The sequence below is a fragment of the Amborella trichopoda genome, chromosome 2 (assembly GCF_054954075.1).
Source record: "Amborella trichopoda isolate Santa Cruz 75 chromosome 2, AtrichopodaSantaCruz75HAP2 v2.0, whole genome shotgun sequence".
NCBI lineage: Eukaryota > Viridiplantae > Streptophyta > Magnoliopsida > Amborellales > Amborellaceae > Amborella > Amborella trichopoda.
Genome location: NC_142337.1, coordinates 38,833,796 through 38,846,671, shown reverse-complemented (window position 1 = coordinate 38,846,671; position 12,876 = coordinate 38,833,796). Strand labels below are relative to the sequence as shown.

The 12,876-nt window shown below is 31.7% G+C and overlaps 2 protein-coding genes across 2 annotated transcripts; both read left to right on the top strand.

Annotated features, from left to right (window-relative positions):
• Positions 1 to 9,163: 9,163 nt before the first annotated feature.
• LOC148783209 (polyubiquitin) lies at positions 9,164 to 12,531 on the top strand. The gene is made up of 2 exons (XM_088860077.1): positions 9,164 to 9,277; positions 10,922 to 12,531. The coding sequence occupies exon 2, from the start codon at positions 11,377 to 11,379 to the stop codon at positions 12,292 to 12,294; it is 918 nt and encodes a 305-aa protein (XP_088716203.1). The 5' UTR covers positions 9,164 to 9,277; positions 10,922 to 11,376; the 3' UTR covers positions 12,295 to 12,531.
• LOC148783210 (polyubiquitin-like) lies at positions 10,557 to 11,278 on the top strand. Its single transcript, XM_088859836.1, has 2 exons — positions 10,557 to 10,602; positions 10,887 to 11,278. Exons 1-2 carry the CDS (start codon positions 10,557 to 10,559, stop codon positions 11,276 to 11,278), a joined length of 438 nt encoding a protein of 145 aa, XP_088715962.1.
• Positions 12,532 to 12,876: the final 345 nt, after the last annotated feature.

The following is a 12,876-nucleotide window of genomic DNA, read 5'->3' as shown; positions in this document are numbered from 1 at the left end:
TGAGGAAATTTTGGCATCAAAACAACCTCTTCTTGTGAAATTTTTGATGTGGGCTCGAATTTGAAGGTTTAGAGCCTCGGCTCTATATAAACTTTTGCCATTTATAATACATGAAGTTTCTATAGGGCTGGGCTTTATAAAAACAAAATAAAGCCTCGCTCAAATCCTTGTCCGCAAAGCACTTTCGGCTACAAAAACCCCATGATGACTATAAAATCAATTCCTAAAACTGAGAATAAAATTTGAAACTCAAAAAATGATATAGATCTTGCAAATATTCCAACACTTATTTTTAGGGGCAAATGGACGGTCTAGATAATTTGTTACAATATACACTACATTTAAAGATGAGTGCGGTTTGTATAAAGTCGATGCTTTAAACAATCCAAGTAAAGCACACTTTTAAATAGTGTCAAAAAATTTAGTTTCAATGCTGAAAATCTTTGTGATAACCTTAAAATATATTTTTATATCTAATTATAAAATTTCAATCTTAAAAACTATTGTAGATCTAGCAGATCTATGAAAACTTGAAAATCTTGAAAATTGACTATCTAAAAATGCATTGTATGCACTATTTCTAAAACTTGAAATACATTTTTTTTTTCTCATGTCCATGCATCTTGATGTTGAGATGATCAATTTAAAGATATTTGGATATCGAAACAACCTCTTTTAGTGAAATTTTTGAGGTGCACTATAATTTGATTGTTTAGAGCCTCGGCTATATATAAAATTTTTCCTTTAGAGATTAAAATCTTAAAAAAAAATTACAACCACAATGTTCAAGCCAAGATGATTGATAGAAATATTTTTCGATGTAGAAATTGTAATTTTCGATGAGTTAGAAGACGAGGCTTTACTTATTTTGATAAGATTGCAACCCTTTTAAACCATTTTCCATTTATAGTACATAGGTCATTTCCCAATAGGAGGCCCATTCTTGATATTAATTCAATACATTAAGCAAATAACTACATATAATTTTAGCCATTGCAAAGGGAGCGTCTTTATTCCAAAAATCTGGATATCCACCTAAGAATGTCTAAATAACCATTTTGAAAAAGAACTTTTAAGAGGACATGTTTCTATGAGTCCACGTAAAAATGAGTCACCTCTTAACAATCTATTTTTGAGGGATTTTTGGACCTAAGCTTTTAAGGACATATAATATTTAATATGGAGATCATGAACATGAAATAAATAAATAAATTTTTAAAATTAAAAAAATAATTTTATAAAAAAAATATTTTGACCGTTATTTTCAATTGTTTCAAAAGTACCCATTTGCATCCATCTTTAAGATGGATGCCTTATACCTTGAAAATCTCGCCCCATAAATCAATTTTTCTTTTTAAAATACTAGATTTTAAATTCTCCAATATCATCCAGAAATAGATGCCCTTGTTCAAATTTTGGACATTGAGCCCCTGCAAAGTGGGAATTTGTAAATAATTTTATTGCGAACGGTCCTAGGTTGGATGAAGAATCACGTTCATAATTTTGAGTTCCTTGGAAAAAAGAATGTGCTATGTAAATTTCTTTCGAGTGCAACAACGAAAAATATATAAAATAACGAGTGGAACACTGAGAAGAGGTAGGGTGAATATATATATATATAGAGAGAGAGAGAGAGAGCAAGCTTTTTATGTTTTTTCTACAGTATAAAACTTATATACTTCTCCCTATCCAATCGTCCATTCTGAATGGAGGGCTAAGATTGCGCTAATCACAATGTCACGTCTCTATACTATTTTATTTTTAATTTTTTTTTATAAACTATTTTGGCACCAGATTTTGGACATCCAATTCTCTATTAAACTCTCACTAGTGAAAAATATAAAATAATTATTTCAAATAAAATAAAGTGACCAAAATACCCCTAAAAGATTCAAAGGGTATTTTGGTCATTATATTTTATTGAAAAATTATTTTTAATATATTTTATAGGTGCGTCCCAATGAGAAGATGGCACGTACAAAATTTCATATTCATACAATCTGTATTAAAAAAACTAAAAATAAAATACTTTGAGACATCGGATCTAAAATCAAACAGTGAGTGACTCTTTTGATCAAAATTGGACAGTTGGACGGTAAAGGAAGCATAGATCTTATACATTGTAGGGGAAGTATAGAAACATTTCCCATATATATATATATGAGCCCAATGGCCTAGATTGAATCTGAGCCGATCTGACCATCACGTACGTCCGATAGTGTTTGAATTTTATTTATTTTTGTACAAATTCAAATCACTTAAAATTTTGTACGTGTGTTCATCAAAAATAGATGAATCTTTGAAAAATATCAAAAAAATATTTTACATGAAATAAATTAACCAAAATACCCCTAAAATATTTTGAAGGGTATTTTAGTCATTTTAATTTTTACAGATAATTATTTTATAATTTTATTAAGTGTGTCTTGATGAGAAGAACACACACCTAAACTTTCAAATGATTTAAATTTGTAAAAATAAATAAAATTCAAACAATATTAGACATTCGTGATCATCAGATCGGCCCAGTGTCAATCTAGGCCGTTGGGCTCATATGTTCATTTGAGATAGTGGATTAACCCAACTTTTTCCTATATATATATATATATATATATATATATATATATATATATATATAGTAATGATCGTATGAGACCCTCTCACACCCATGTGTGTAGAACCTCAAAGGATCACCATTAACTTTGACACAGATCTTTAGAAAAGTCAAGTCCCACGCCCATATGAAAACTTTTCTAGAGATCTGTGCTAAATTTAATAGTGATCATTTGGGGTCTTATACACATAGAAAGTCTCATAGAATCATTACTTATATATATATATATATATATATATATATATATATATATATATATATATATATATATATATATATATATATATATATATTGAACATTACCCAAAAAAACTATAAATTAGTAATTAAAAAATATAAAATCAATGTGATATATATTTCTTCAAGTACATTTGGTTTGCATGTAAGTATTCCGCATAAAATATTTAATGTAAGTAAATCACATTTCATACTTTTGGTTCGTACAAATGCATATAAAAAACAAAATATTGTACTAAAAATTTTCACCATGAAATGGTGGTTCCTCATGGATTTGGTTTCGCAGGCAACCTCACTATTCACTATTTATAATAGGGAAAAGTTTATATAGAGCCGAGGCTCTAAACAATTAAATTTGAGCCTACCTAAAAAATTTCATAGAAGATATTGTTTTGATATCCAAATATCTTCAAGTTGATCATCTCAACATCAAGATGCATGGACATGAGAAAAAAATGGATTTCAAGTTTTGGATATAGTGTATTTTGTAACGTATTTTTGGACCATTAATTTTCAAGATTTTCATAGAACTGTTGATCTACACTATTTTTTAAGCTTTAAACTTTATAAATAAGGGTGCAGTTTCTACAAGGTTGCAACCTTAAACAATCCAATTAAGGCGCACCTCCAAATTTTATTATGACATATAATTTTGGCGTAAAAAATCTTAGAATTATCTGAAAATTTATTTTTATATGTAATTATAAAATTTTAAACTCTAGAAATGGTTAAAATCAAAGAGATCTATAAACATATAAAAATCTTGGAAATGGACGGTCTAGATATTGTGTTGCAAGATACACTATTTTTGGGGCTTAAAATATTTTTTTTTCATATTCGTACATCTTGATGTCGAGATGATCAATTAGAGAGTTTCTCAATATTAAAACAATTTTTTCCAATGCATTTTTGAGGTGCATCTGTAATTCTACATTTTAAGGTTGCAACCTTATATAAACTTTTTCCTATAAATAAAGATGAAAATATAGTTCAAGGCTATCACAAAGATTTTCAGTATTGTAACGATATTTCTTGACACTATTTGAAGGTGGGTTCTAATTTGATTGTTTAGAGCCTAGGCTCTATACCAACTGCCCTTTTTTATAATATAATATATACTATTATATATTATTTATATATAAATTATATTTCAATAATAATTAATATATAATATATAAACAAAATTTTATATAAATAAAATATTATTTTATATTATATAAAAGAGTAATGATCCTATGAGATCCTCCCACACCCATGTGTATAGAACCCCAAAGGATCACCATTAAATTTGGCACAGATCTCTAAAAAAGTTATCACATGGATGTAAGACTTACTTTTTTAAAGATCTGTGCCAAGTTTAATGGTGATCCTTTGAGGTTCTAGATACATGGATGTGGGAGGGTCTCATAGGATCATTACTCTATATAAAATTAGATAATATAATATATTTATAAAATATATATTATTATTTTAAAAATAATATATATATAGATAGTAATGATCCTATAAGACCCTCTCACACACATGTGTATAGGACCCCAAAGGATCACCATTAAATTTGGCACTGATATTTAAAAAAGTCAAATCCCACATCCATACGATAACTTTTCTAGATATCTGTGTCAAATTTAATGATGATCATTTGGAATCCTACATACATGGGTGTGGGAGGGTCTCATAGGATCGTTACTCATATATATTATATATATATATATATATATATATATATATATATATATATATATATATATATATATATATATATTGAACATTGCTAAAAAAAGCTATAAATTAGTAATTAAAAAGTATAAATCAAGGTGATATATATTTCTTTGACTACATTTGGTTCGGGTGTAAATATTCCCCAGAAAAACTTCATGTATGTAAATCACGTTTCATACGTTTGGTTCGTACTAATGCATATACAAATAAAATACTGTAGTAAAAATTTTCATCATGATACGGTGGTTCCCCATGCATTTGGTTTCGCAGGCAAACTCACTATTCACTTTTATAATAGGGAAAAGTTAAAATAGAGTTGAGGCTTTGAGCCTACCTAAAAAATTTTACTAGAAGAGATTGTTTTGCCGTCCAAATATCTTCAAATTGATCATTTCGACATCAAGATGCATGGATATGAGAAAAAAATTGATTTCAAGTTTTGGAATAGTATATTTTGTAACGTATTTTTAGACCGTCAATTTTCAAGATTTTTAAATTTTCGTAGATCTGTCGATCTACACTATTTTTTAAGCTCTAAACTTTATAAATAAGGGTGCGGTTTCTATAAGGTTGCAACCTTAAACAATCCATAAGGCGCACCTCCAAAATTTATTATAACATATAATTTTGGTGTAAGAAATTCTTAGGATTATTTGAAAATTTATTTTTATATCTAATTATAAAATTTTAAACTCTAGAAATGGTTAAAATCAAAGAAATCTATAAACATATGGAAATCTTGAAAATGGATGGTCTAGATATTGTGTTGCAAGATACAATATTTTTGGGGCTCAAAATATTTTTTTTCTTCATATTCATATATCTTGATGTCGAGATAATCAATTAGAGAGTTTCTCAATATTAAAACATTTTTTTCCAAAGAATTTTTTAGGTGCATCTATAATTTTACATTTGAAGGTTGCAACCTTATATAAACTTTTTCCTAAAAATAAAGATGAAAATATAGTTCAAGGCTATCACAAAGATTTTCAGTATTAAAACCACATATCTTGATACTATTTGAAGGTAGGCCCTAATTTGATTGTTTAGAGCCTAGGCTCTATACAAACCACACTTTTTATAATATAGTATATACTATTATATATTATTTATATATAATTATATTTTTAATATATAAATTATATTTCAATAATAATTAATATATAATATATAAACAAAATTTTGTATAAATAATATATTATTTTATATTATATAAAAGAGTAATGATCCTATGAGACCCTCCCACACCCATGTGTATAGGATCTCAAAGGATCACCATTAAATTTGGAGCAGATCTCTAGAAAAGTTATCACAAGCGTATGAGATTTGATTTTTCTAGAGATTTGTGCCAAATTTAATGGTGATCCTTTGAGGTCCTACACAAATGGGTGTAGGAAGATCTCATAGGATCATTACTCTATATAAAATTAGATAATATAATATATTTATAAAATATGTATTATTATTTTAAAAATAATTTATAATAAGTGATATTATATAATATTATATTTATGTGATATTATATAGTTAATATAATATATTTATAAAAGATATATTAATATATATTATTATATATAATAAGTAAATAATATAAATTATTATATATAATAAGTAAATAATATATATATATATATATAATATAAATATACATATCTATTCTAGGTTTTGCGAAAATATTTTCGCACGGAACAATCGCACCAAACCTATAAAATTGATCACACTGTACTTTTTAAATGTACTACTAAACGTGGTAAAAAAAATGCAAATATTTTTCTAATGCAAATATTTTTCTGCAAACTATTTACATATGTAAATACATCGTACCCATAATCTTTTAAGGGTGCCGTTTGTATGAGGCCGTGGCCCTAAACAATCAAGGAAATGTGTACTTTAAATAGTATCAAACGATATCCTTTTAATACCAAAAATCTTTACAATGACTTGAAAAGTTTTCTTAGTACTAAAATTTAAAGCTTAAAAAATAATATAGATCAAGCATATCTATGAAGACTTGAAAAACTTGAAAATTGACGGCCTAAATAATGCATTACAAAATACACTATTTCCAATGAATAAAGTCCATTTTTTTACATCCACGGTTCTCAAGGTTGAGATGATCGGATTTGAGAGTTTTTGAAAACCAAAACAACTTCTTCTAGTGAATTTTGAGGTGCCCTTAATTTGATCATTACAGCCTCTACCTTATATAAACTTTTTCAATCTTTTAATTACAGTTTGGGAGGAGGAAATAAGGAGTTACATGAAATCCAGTGTTTTGTAATCTGGATGGGTCGGATGGACCATTTTTTTTTATAGATCTCTATATCAGATTATTGGATTGTGTGGGTCAAGATCTGTTCGAATTATTTGATCTACAAAATATAATAAATAAATAAAATTAAAATCAAAGTTTATGAGAGTAAGGATTTAAAAAGAATTCAAAAATTATTAACCTAAATGAAAAAATATATATAAGAAAAGCTTGAAGAAGGAACTGGACTAGGCCCCATATTATTCCAAAACTACCTCGGGCCTGACCAATTCTTATCATAGTCTTAATTAGAAATTGTTGGATTTTAAAACTACGATGAAATCAATGAGATTTTAGGAGAGCAATCAAATATGCTGCAAAAGAAATTTCAAACTCGTTAACATTGGTAAAAAACTAAAAATAAATAAAATAAAATTAAACTCATGAGCCGTATACTACGCTCCTTAGGAGCATAGTATACTTATACTCCTTCCTGATGACCTACTTGGGAGGATCTTTCAATTTAAAGGAAACAGTTTCTATGAGTCCATATAGAAATGAGTTCCCTCTTAAAAATCCATTTTTAATATGGATATTTGGACCTCGTTTTTAAGGACGTATAATCTCCAATATAGAGATCATAAATATGAATAAATAAATAAATTTTAAAATTAAAAATAATAATTTTATAGAAAAACATTTGGACCCTTGATTTCAACTTTTTTTATATTGAAATGCGTCCCTTAATGTATGGAACAATTTTTTCAATTTAAAATTTTGGTAGCCACTTTAGAATCACGGGATGATTATTTTTAAAAATGAAAAATGAAATTCAAATTTTGTAATACTTAAATATCGCCTTTTAAAAATTGGACAGTTTCTTTTTAATTATGAGATATTAATTTTTTAAAAGCAAGGTGTAATTAAGAATTTCTTGTAATTGAAGATAATCGATGTATTAAAAATGTTTATCCGAAAATATTTAGGGAAAAAGTTTATCCTAAAATATCTTTAAAATGTTTATCTTCAGATAAAAAGTTTATTTTTAAAACAGAAATGCACTTCCTGTATACAAAAAATCATTTTGGCAGATTTGATGTTTACTTTTGGACCAATAGCATATTGCCAGAGCACATCATCATATTATCCGACACCATCATATTGCCAGAGTGCATAAGTTGGACCAATAGCATATTGACAGAGCACATCATCATATTATCCGACACTGTCATATTGCCGGAGTGCATTAGTGATAGACCGTCTTAAGAAAACTATAGGACCGAAACCGAATACTGCCGGAACGTATTGTGTTGGAGCCTGAAATTCAGTAACATCTAATGTCTGACCATCTTTTGCAACTTTTGGACCTCCCTTTACAATGGGTGGACCTACATGGTGCCGGAGCCCTGCATTGACAATATCGAAGCCCTATTTTGGTGGGATAGAAGAGAGATAGTAGATAAAATAAAAGTAAAGGAAAGTAGTTTAAGTATTTTTTTATTTTTTATTTAGTTGGAGGTATTTGCTAGAAAGTGTGTTTTGGAGAATAAAACCGGACAAAAAAAATAGGTTAGGGTAAGTTGTATAGAAAGTGTAGTTTTGATTTTTTTGGGAAAAGTTTATATAAGGTTACAACCTTAAAATGTAGAATCATAGATGCACCTAAAAAATCTATCAGAAGTGTTGTTTTAATGTTTATAAAAAGCCCTCGAATCAATCATCTCAACATCGAGATCTATTGAATATGAAAAAAAAACTTTTGAATCTTGAAAATAGTGCATCTAGCTACATATTATCTAGACCGTCTATTTTCAAGATTTTCAAATATTTATAGATCTACTTGATTTTAACTATTTTTAAAATTTAAATTTTTTTAATTAGGTATAAAAATAGATTTTAAGATAATGCTAAATTTTTTTTCCAACAAATAACATTTTAAGGTGCGCCTTAATTGGATAGTTTAAGGTTGCAATCCTATAGGAACCGCACCTTTTTTTATTTATTTATTTATAAATTTGGCGTAGAATATCTCTTGGCAAAGTGTTAAAATTCCAATATACTCGGTGTCAGTAATGCCGGCCGACCCTCAACAAGTTCGTCATCATCGCAACGGCATCAAAGGTCGTCAACTAACGGCGTCCAACTCAGGCCCGTGACATAACGGCGTTTCAATTAATGGAAAGGTTCCCGGCTCCAATACGACGCCCACAAAAAGACGGACGCCCGGGTGGGCCCCTCTCCTCTGTTGGTTGGCGTAATGTGATTGTTATTCGATTTATTGGAGGCATTTTCGTCTGATGGCTGGGCTATAAAAGAGCCCCATCGGTGCCTTAAATTTCATCGCATACGTTTCTTTGTCTCTCTATATTTTCTCTCTAGAGGTTCCGTTTCTGGTGCAAGGTTCTTTTGTCTTTTGAAGGCGCGATCGATTTTGTTTCTCTCTCTATATCAAGGTTCAGATATTTATTATCTTGTTCTAAGGTTCTATTTTTTTGTAAGATTTGGTTTCGTTTTTGCCTAGTTTTCTAGGGTTTCAGTAGATGTATTCCGATCTTTATCTTTGTTCTCTTTTATATATATTTTTCTCTGCTTTAATCTGTTTTCTTATTAGTTTTCTGGGTTAAGGATCTTGTTTTCTTATTAGTTCGTTAAGGATCTTGTTTGATGTTGTTTGATGTCGTTGAGATGATTTATTTAGGTTAATAGAGTCATGGATTCTGGGAATTTCAATTGATGTATTTTCTTTTTCTCAGCTTTGATTTGGTTTGCTGTTAGATCTTTGGGTTAATGATCTTGAAGTTGGATGATTTGGTTTCCTGTTAGATCTTTGGGTTAATGATCGTGTAGTTGGATCTTGGTTGATTTCATTGATTTGTTGATCATTTATTTAAGTTAATAGCTTCATGGTTCCAATTGAATTTTGGGGAATTTATTATTTTGATTGATCTAACTTCTCTTTTTTGTTTTTTGTTTTTGTTTTTGTTTTTTGTTTGGCCGTGGTATGAGGTATTTGCTTGCTATACTTGTTGCATTACTAAATTATTATAACGAGGAATATTAATGGTTATATCTGACATTTATTAAGATAAGGGATGGTTTTACTGTTCGTGTACTTCATTTGTTGAATCTGTCATGATTTTCCGATCAAAGGAAGAAATATCTTTTGTTTATTTGGAATTTTTGGTGTTCTGCGGGGGATCTGTAATTGAATTAAATTTTTCTTCTGTTTAGATTATATATTTCTGTTCAGATCTAATACCTTTGACCAGTGCTTTTGGAATTGTGGTCTTTAATTTTATCCTTTTCATTAATTTCAACTGATGCCTTTATTTTATTTTCCTTCCTCTTCTATTCCTTTTTTTAATGAATGTGGTCCTTAGTGATCTCTTTGCATGATTATGAAGATTTGTTGCCTATAGATTTCATTTTCAAGGCTTTTAGAGTTTCTCTTGATAAACCTATTTTTTATGATGAATGTGGTCCTAAGCGATCTCTTTGCACGATTATAAAGATTGTTATCTATAGATTTAATTTTCAAGGTGGTTTACTTTTGTTTCAGTGATTCCAGGGGTTTCTACAGTGAGTAATTTATGGCCTAGAATATCTTGACCTGCTTGTTTCGATGCTTGTTTTTGAAAGTTATTTTTATTTGATGAATTTGTCTTGCAATAATTTTCCTTACTTTCTCTACAAGATGTTTTAAGTAATTTAAATGATATATTTGGATCAGTAATGGTAGAAACTGTATCTTGTCTTTATATGTCAAACCTCTACACTTGTGAGTGATGGGTGGTCCTCTCTTAGTTTACCTAGGATGTTAGCAAAGACTTCTTTGTGGTTTTAGTTTTTAGTTTATATTCTACATGTCTGTATGCTATGTCCTTGCTTACTTGTTCTATTGCGTTATAATTCATTCTTGTCCTGTTGTAAACCCCTCAGATGTTTAGCCTTGTTTAATTTGTGGGTTGAACCCCTTAGATGTTTAGCCTTGTTTAATTTGTGGGTTGATTTTTGGAAGTTCCATATTTGTATGAACTTGCTTAATTCGTCATTTTGTGTTAGATTCTCATGGGCCCCTCTGTCTCTGCGACTTGCAGATGCAGATCTTTGTTAAGACCCTTACAGGCAAGACTATTACTCTCGAGGTTGAGAGCTCGGACACCATTGACAATGTTAAGGCTAAGATCCAAGATAAGGAGGGAATCCCCCCTGACCAGCAGCGCTTGATCTTTGCTGGAAAGCAGCTCGAGGATGGCCGTACATTGGCCGATTACAACATCCAAAAGGAGTCGACCCTTCACCTTGTCCTCCGATTGAGGGGAGGCATGCAGATCTTTGTAAAGACCCTCACCGGGAGACTATCACCCTCGAGGTTGAGAGCTCTGACACCATTGACAATGTCAAGGCCAAGATCCAGGACAAGGAGGGAATCCCCCCTGACCAGCAGCGCTTGATCTTTGCTGGCAAGCAGCTCGAGGATGGCCGTACATTGGCCGATTACAACATCCAAAAGGAGTCAACCCTTCACCTTGTCCTCCGATTGAGGGGAGGCATGCAGATCTTTGTAAAGACCCTCACCGGCAAGACTATCACCCTCGAGGTTGAGAGCTCTGACACAATTGACAATGTCAAGGCCAAGATCCAGGACAAGGAGGGTATCCCTCCTGACCAGCAGCGCTTGATCTTTGCTGGCAAGCAGCTCGAGGATGGCCGCACCTTGGCCGATTACAACATCCAAAAGGAGTCGACCCTTCACCTTGTCCTCCGATTGAGGGGAGGCGTGCAGATCTTTGTAAAGACCCTCACTGGCAAGACTATCACCCTTGAGGTTGAGAGCTCCGACACAATTGACAATGTTAAGGCCAAAATTCAGGACAAGGAGGGTATCCCCCCTGACCAGCAGAGGCTGATCTTTGCTGGTAAGCAGCTGGAGGATGGGCGTACGTTAGCTGACTACAACATCCAGAAGGAGTCGACTTTGCATCTTGTCCTTCGTTTGAGGGGAGGCATGCAAATCTTTGTTAAGACCCTCACTGGAAAGACCATCACCCTTGAGGTGGAGAGCTCGGATACCATTGACAATGTCAAGGCCAAGATCCAGGACAAGGAGGGGATCCCACCAGACCAGCAGAGGTTGATTTTTGCTGGTAAGCAGCTGGAGGATGGTCGAACCTTGGCTGACTACAACATTCAGAAGGAATCGACCCTTCACCTGGTGCTCCGTCTCCGTGGTGGGATGCAGATATTTGTGAAGACGCTCACTGGGAAGACCATCACCCTTGAGGTTGAAAGTTCTGATACGATTGATAATGTGAAGGCGGAGATTCAAGACAAGGAAGGCATCCCCCCCGACCAGCAAAGGCTCATCTTTGCAGGGAAGCAGCTCGAGGATGGTCGTACCCTTGCGGATTACAACATCCAGAAGGAGTCTACCCTCCACCTTGTGCTCCGTCTCCGTGGTGGGCTCTAGACCTTCGTTTTGCATTGATATTGCAGGTGGTGGTCTGAATGGTTCTTCTTCAATAAATGATTTCTCTTTAGTTGCTGCAAGTAGGGTGTCTGCATCTTGGGCGAGTCATGGGCTCTGGTTAATTAATCAAGCACTATATTAGTTTTAAATATGGTAGATGTGAATGTCTGAGACTTCTTTGTGGTTACAGCTTGGTTTTTTTCTGTAAATAAACGATTTCCGCTGGTATTTGCTTCATGCCCATCTTTCATGTATAGTATGTGTTGTTAGTTCAGTGCTTGTGCATTCATAAGAAGTTTCCATCCAAACTTGGTATCAATTTTTTTTTCCTTGTGCGCGTAAATTGTCTTCATATCTCACTCCTCCATTTTAGCCCTTGGATGAGCTTCACATCCCTCTCTACGTTCTTGGATCGGCTTCGTACTTCTCATCCTCATTTGACAGAAGATTAACTTCACATTCTCTCTCTCCTCTCACATCTTTCACATTATCCCACATTCTCTCCTGGTTTTAGTCCTTAGATGAGCTCAACCTATCTCTCTACAAATCTCTCTCCTTTTATAACTTGGATAAGTATTTCTC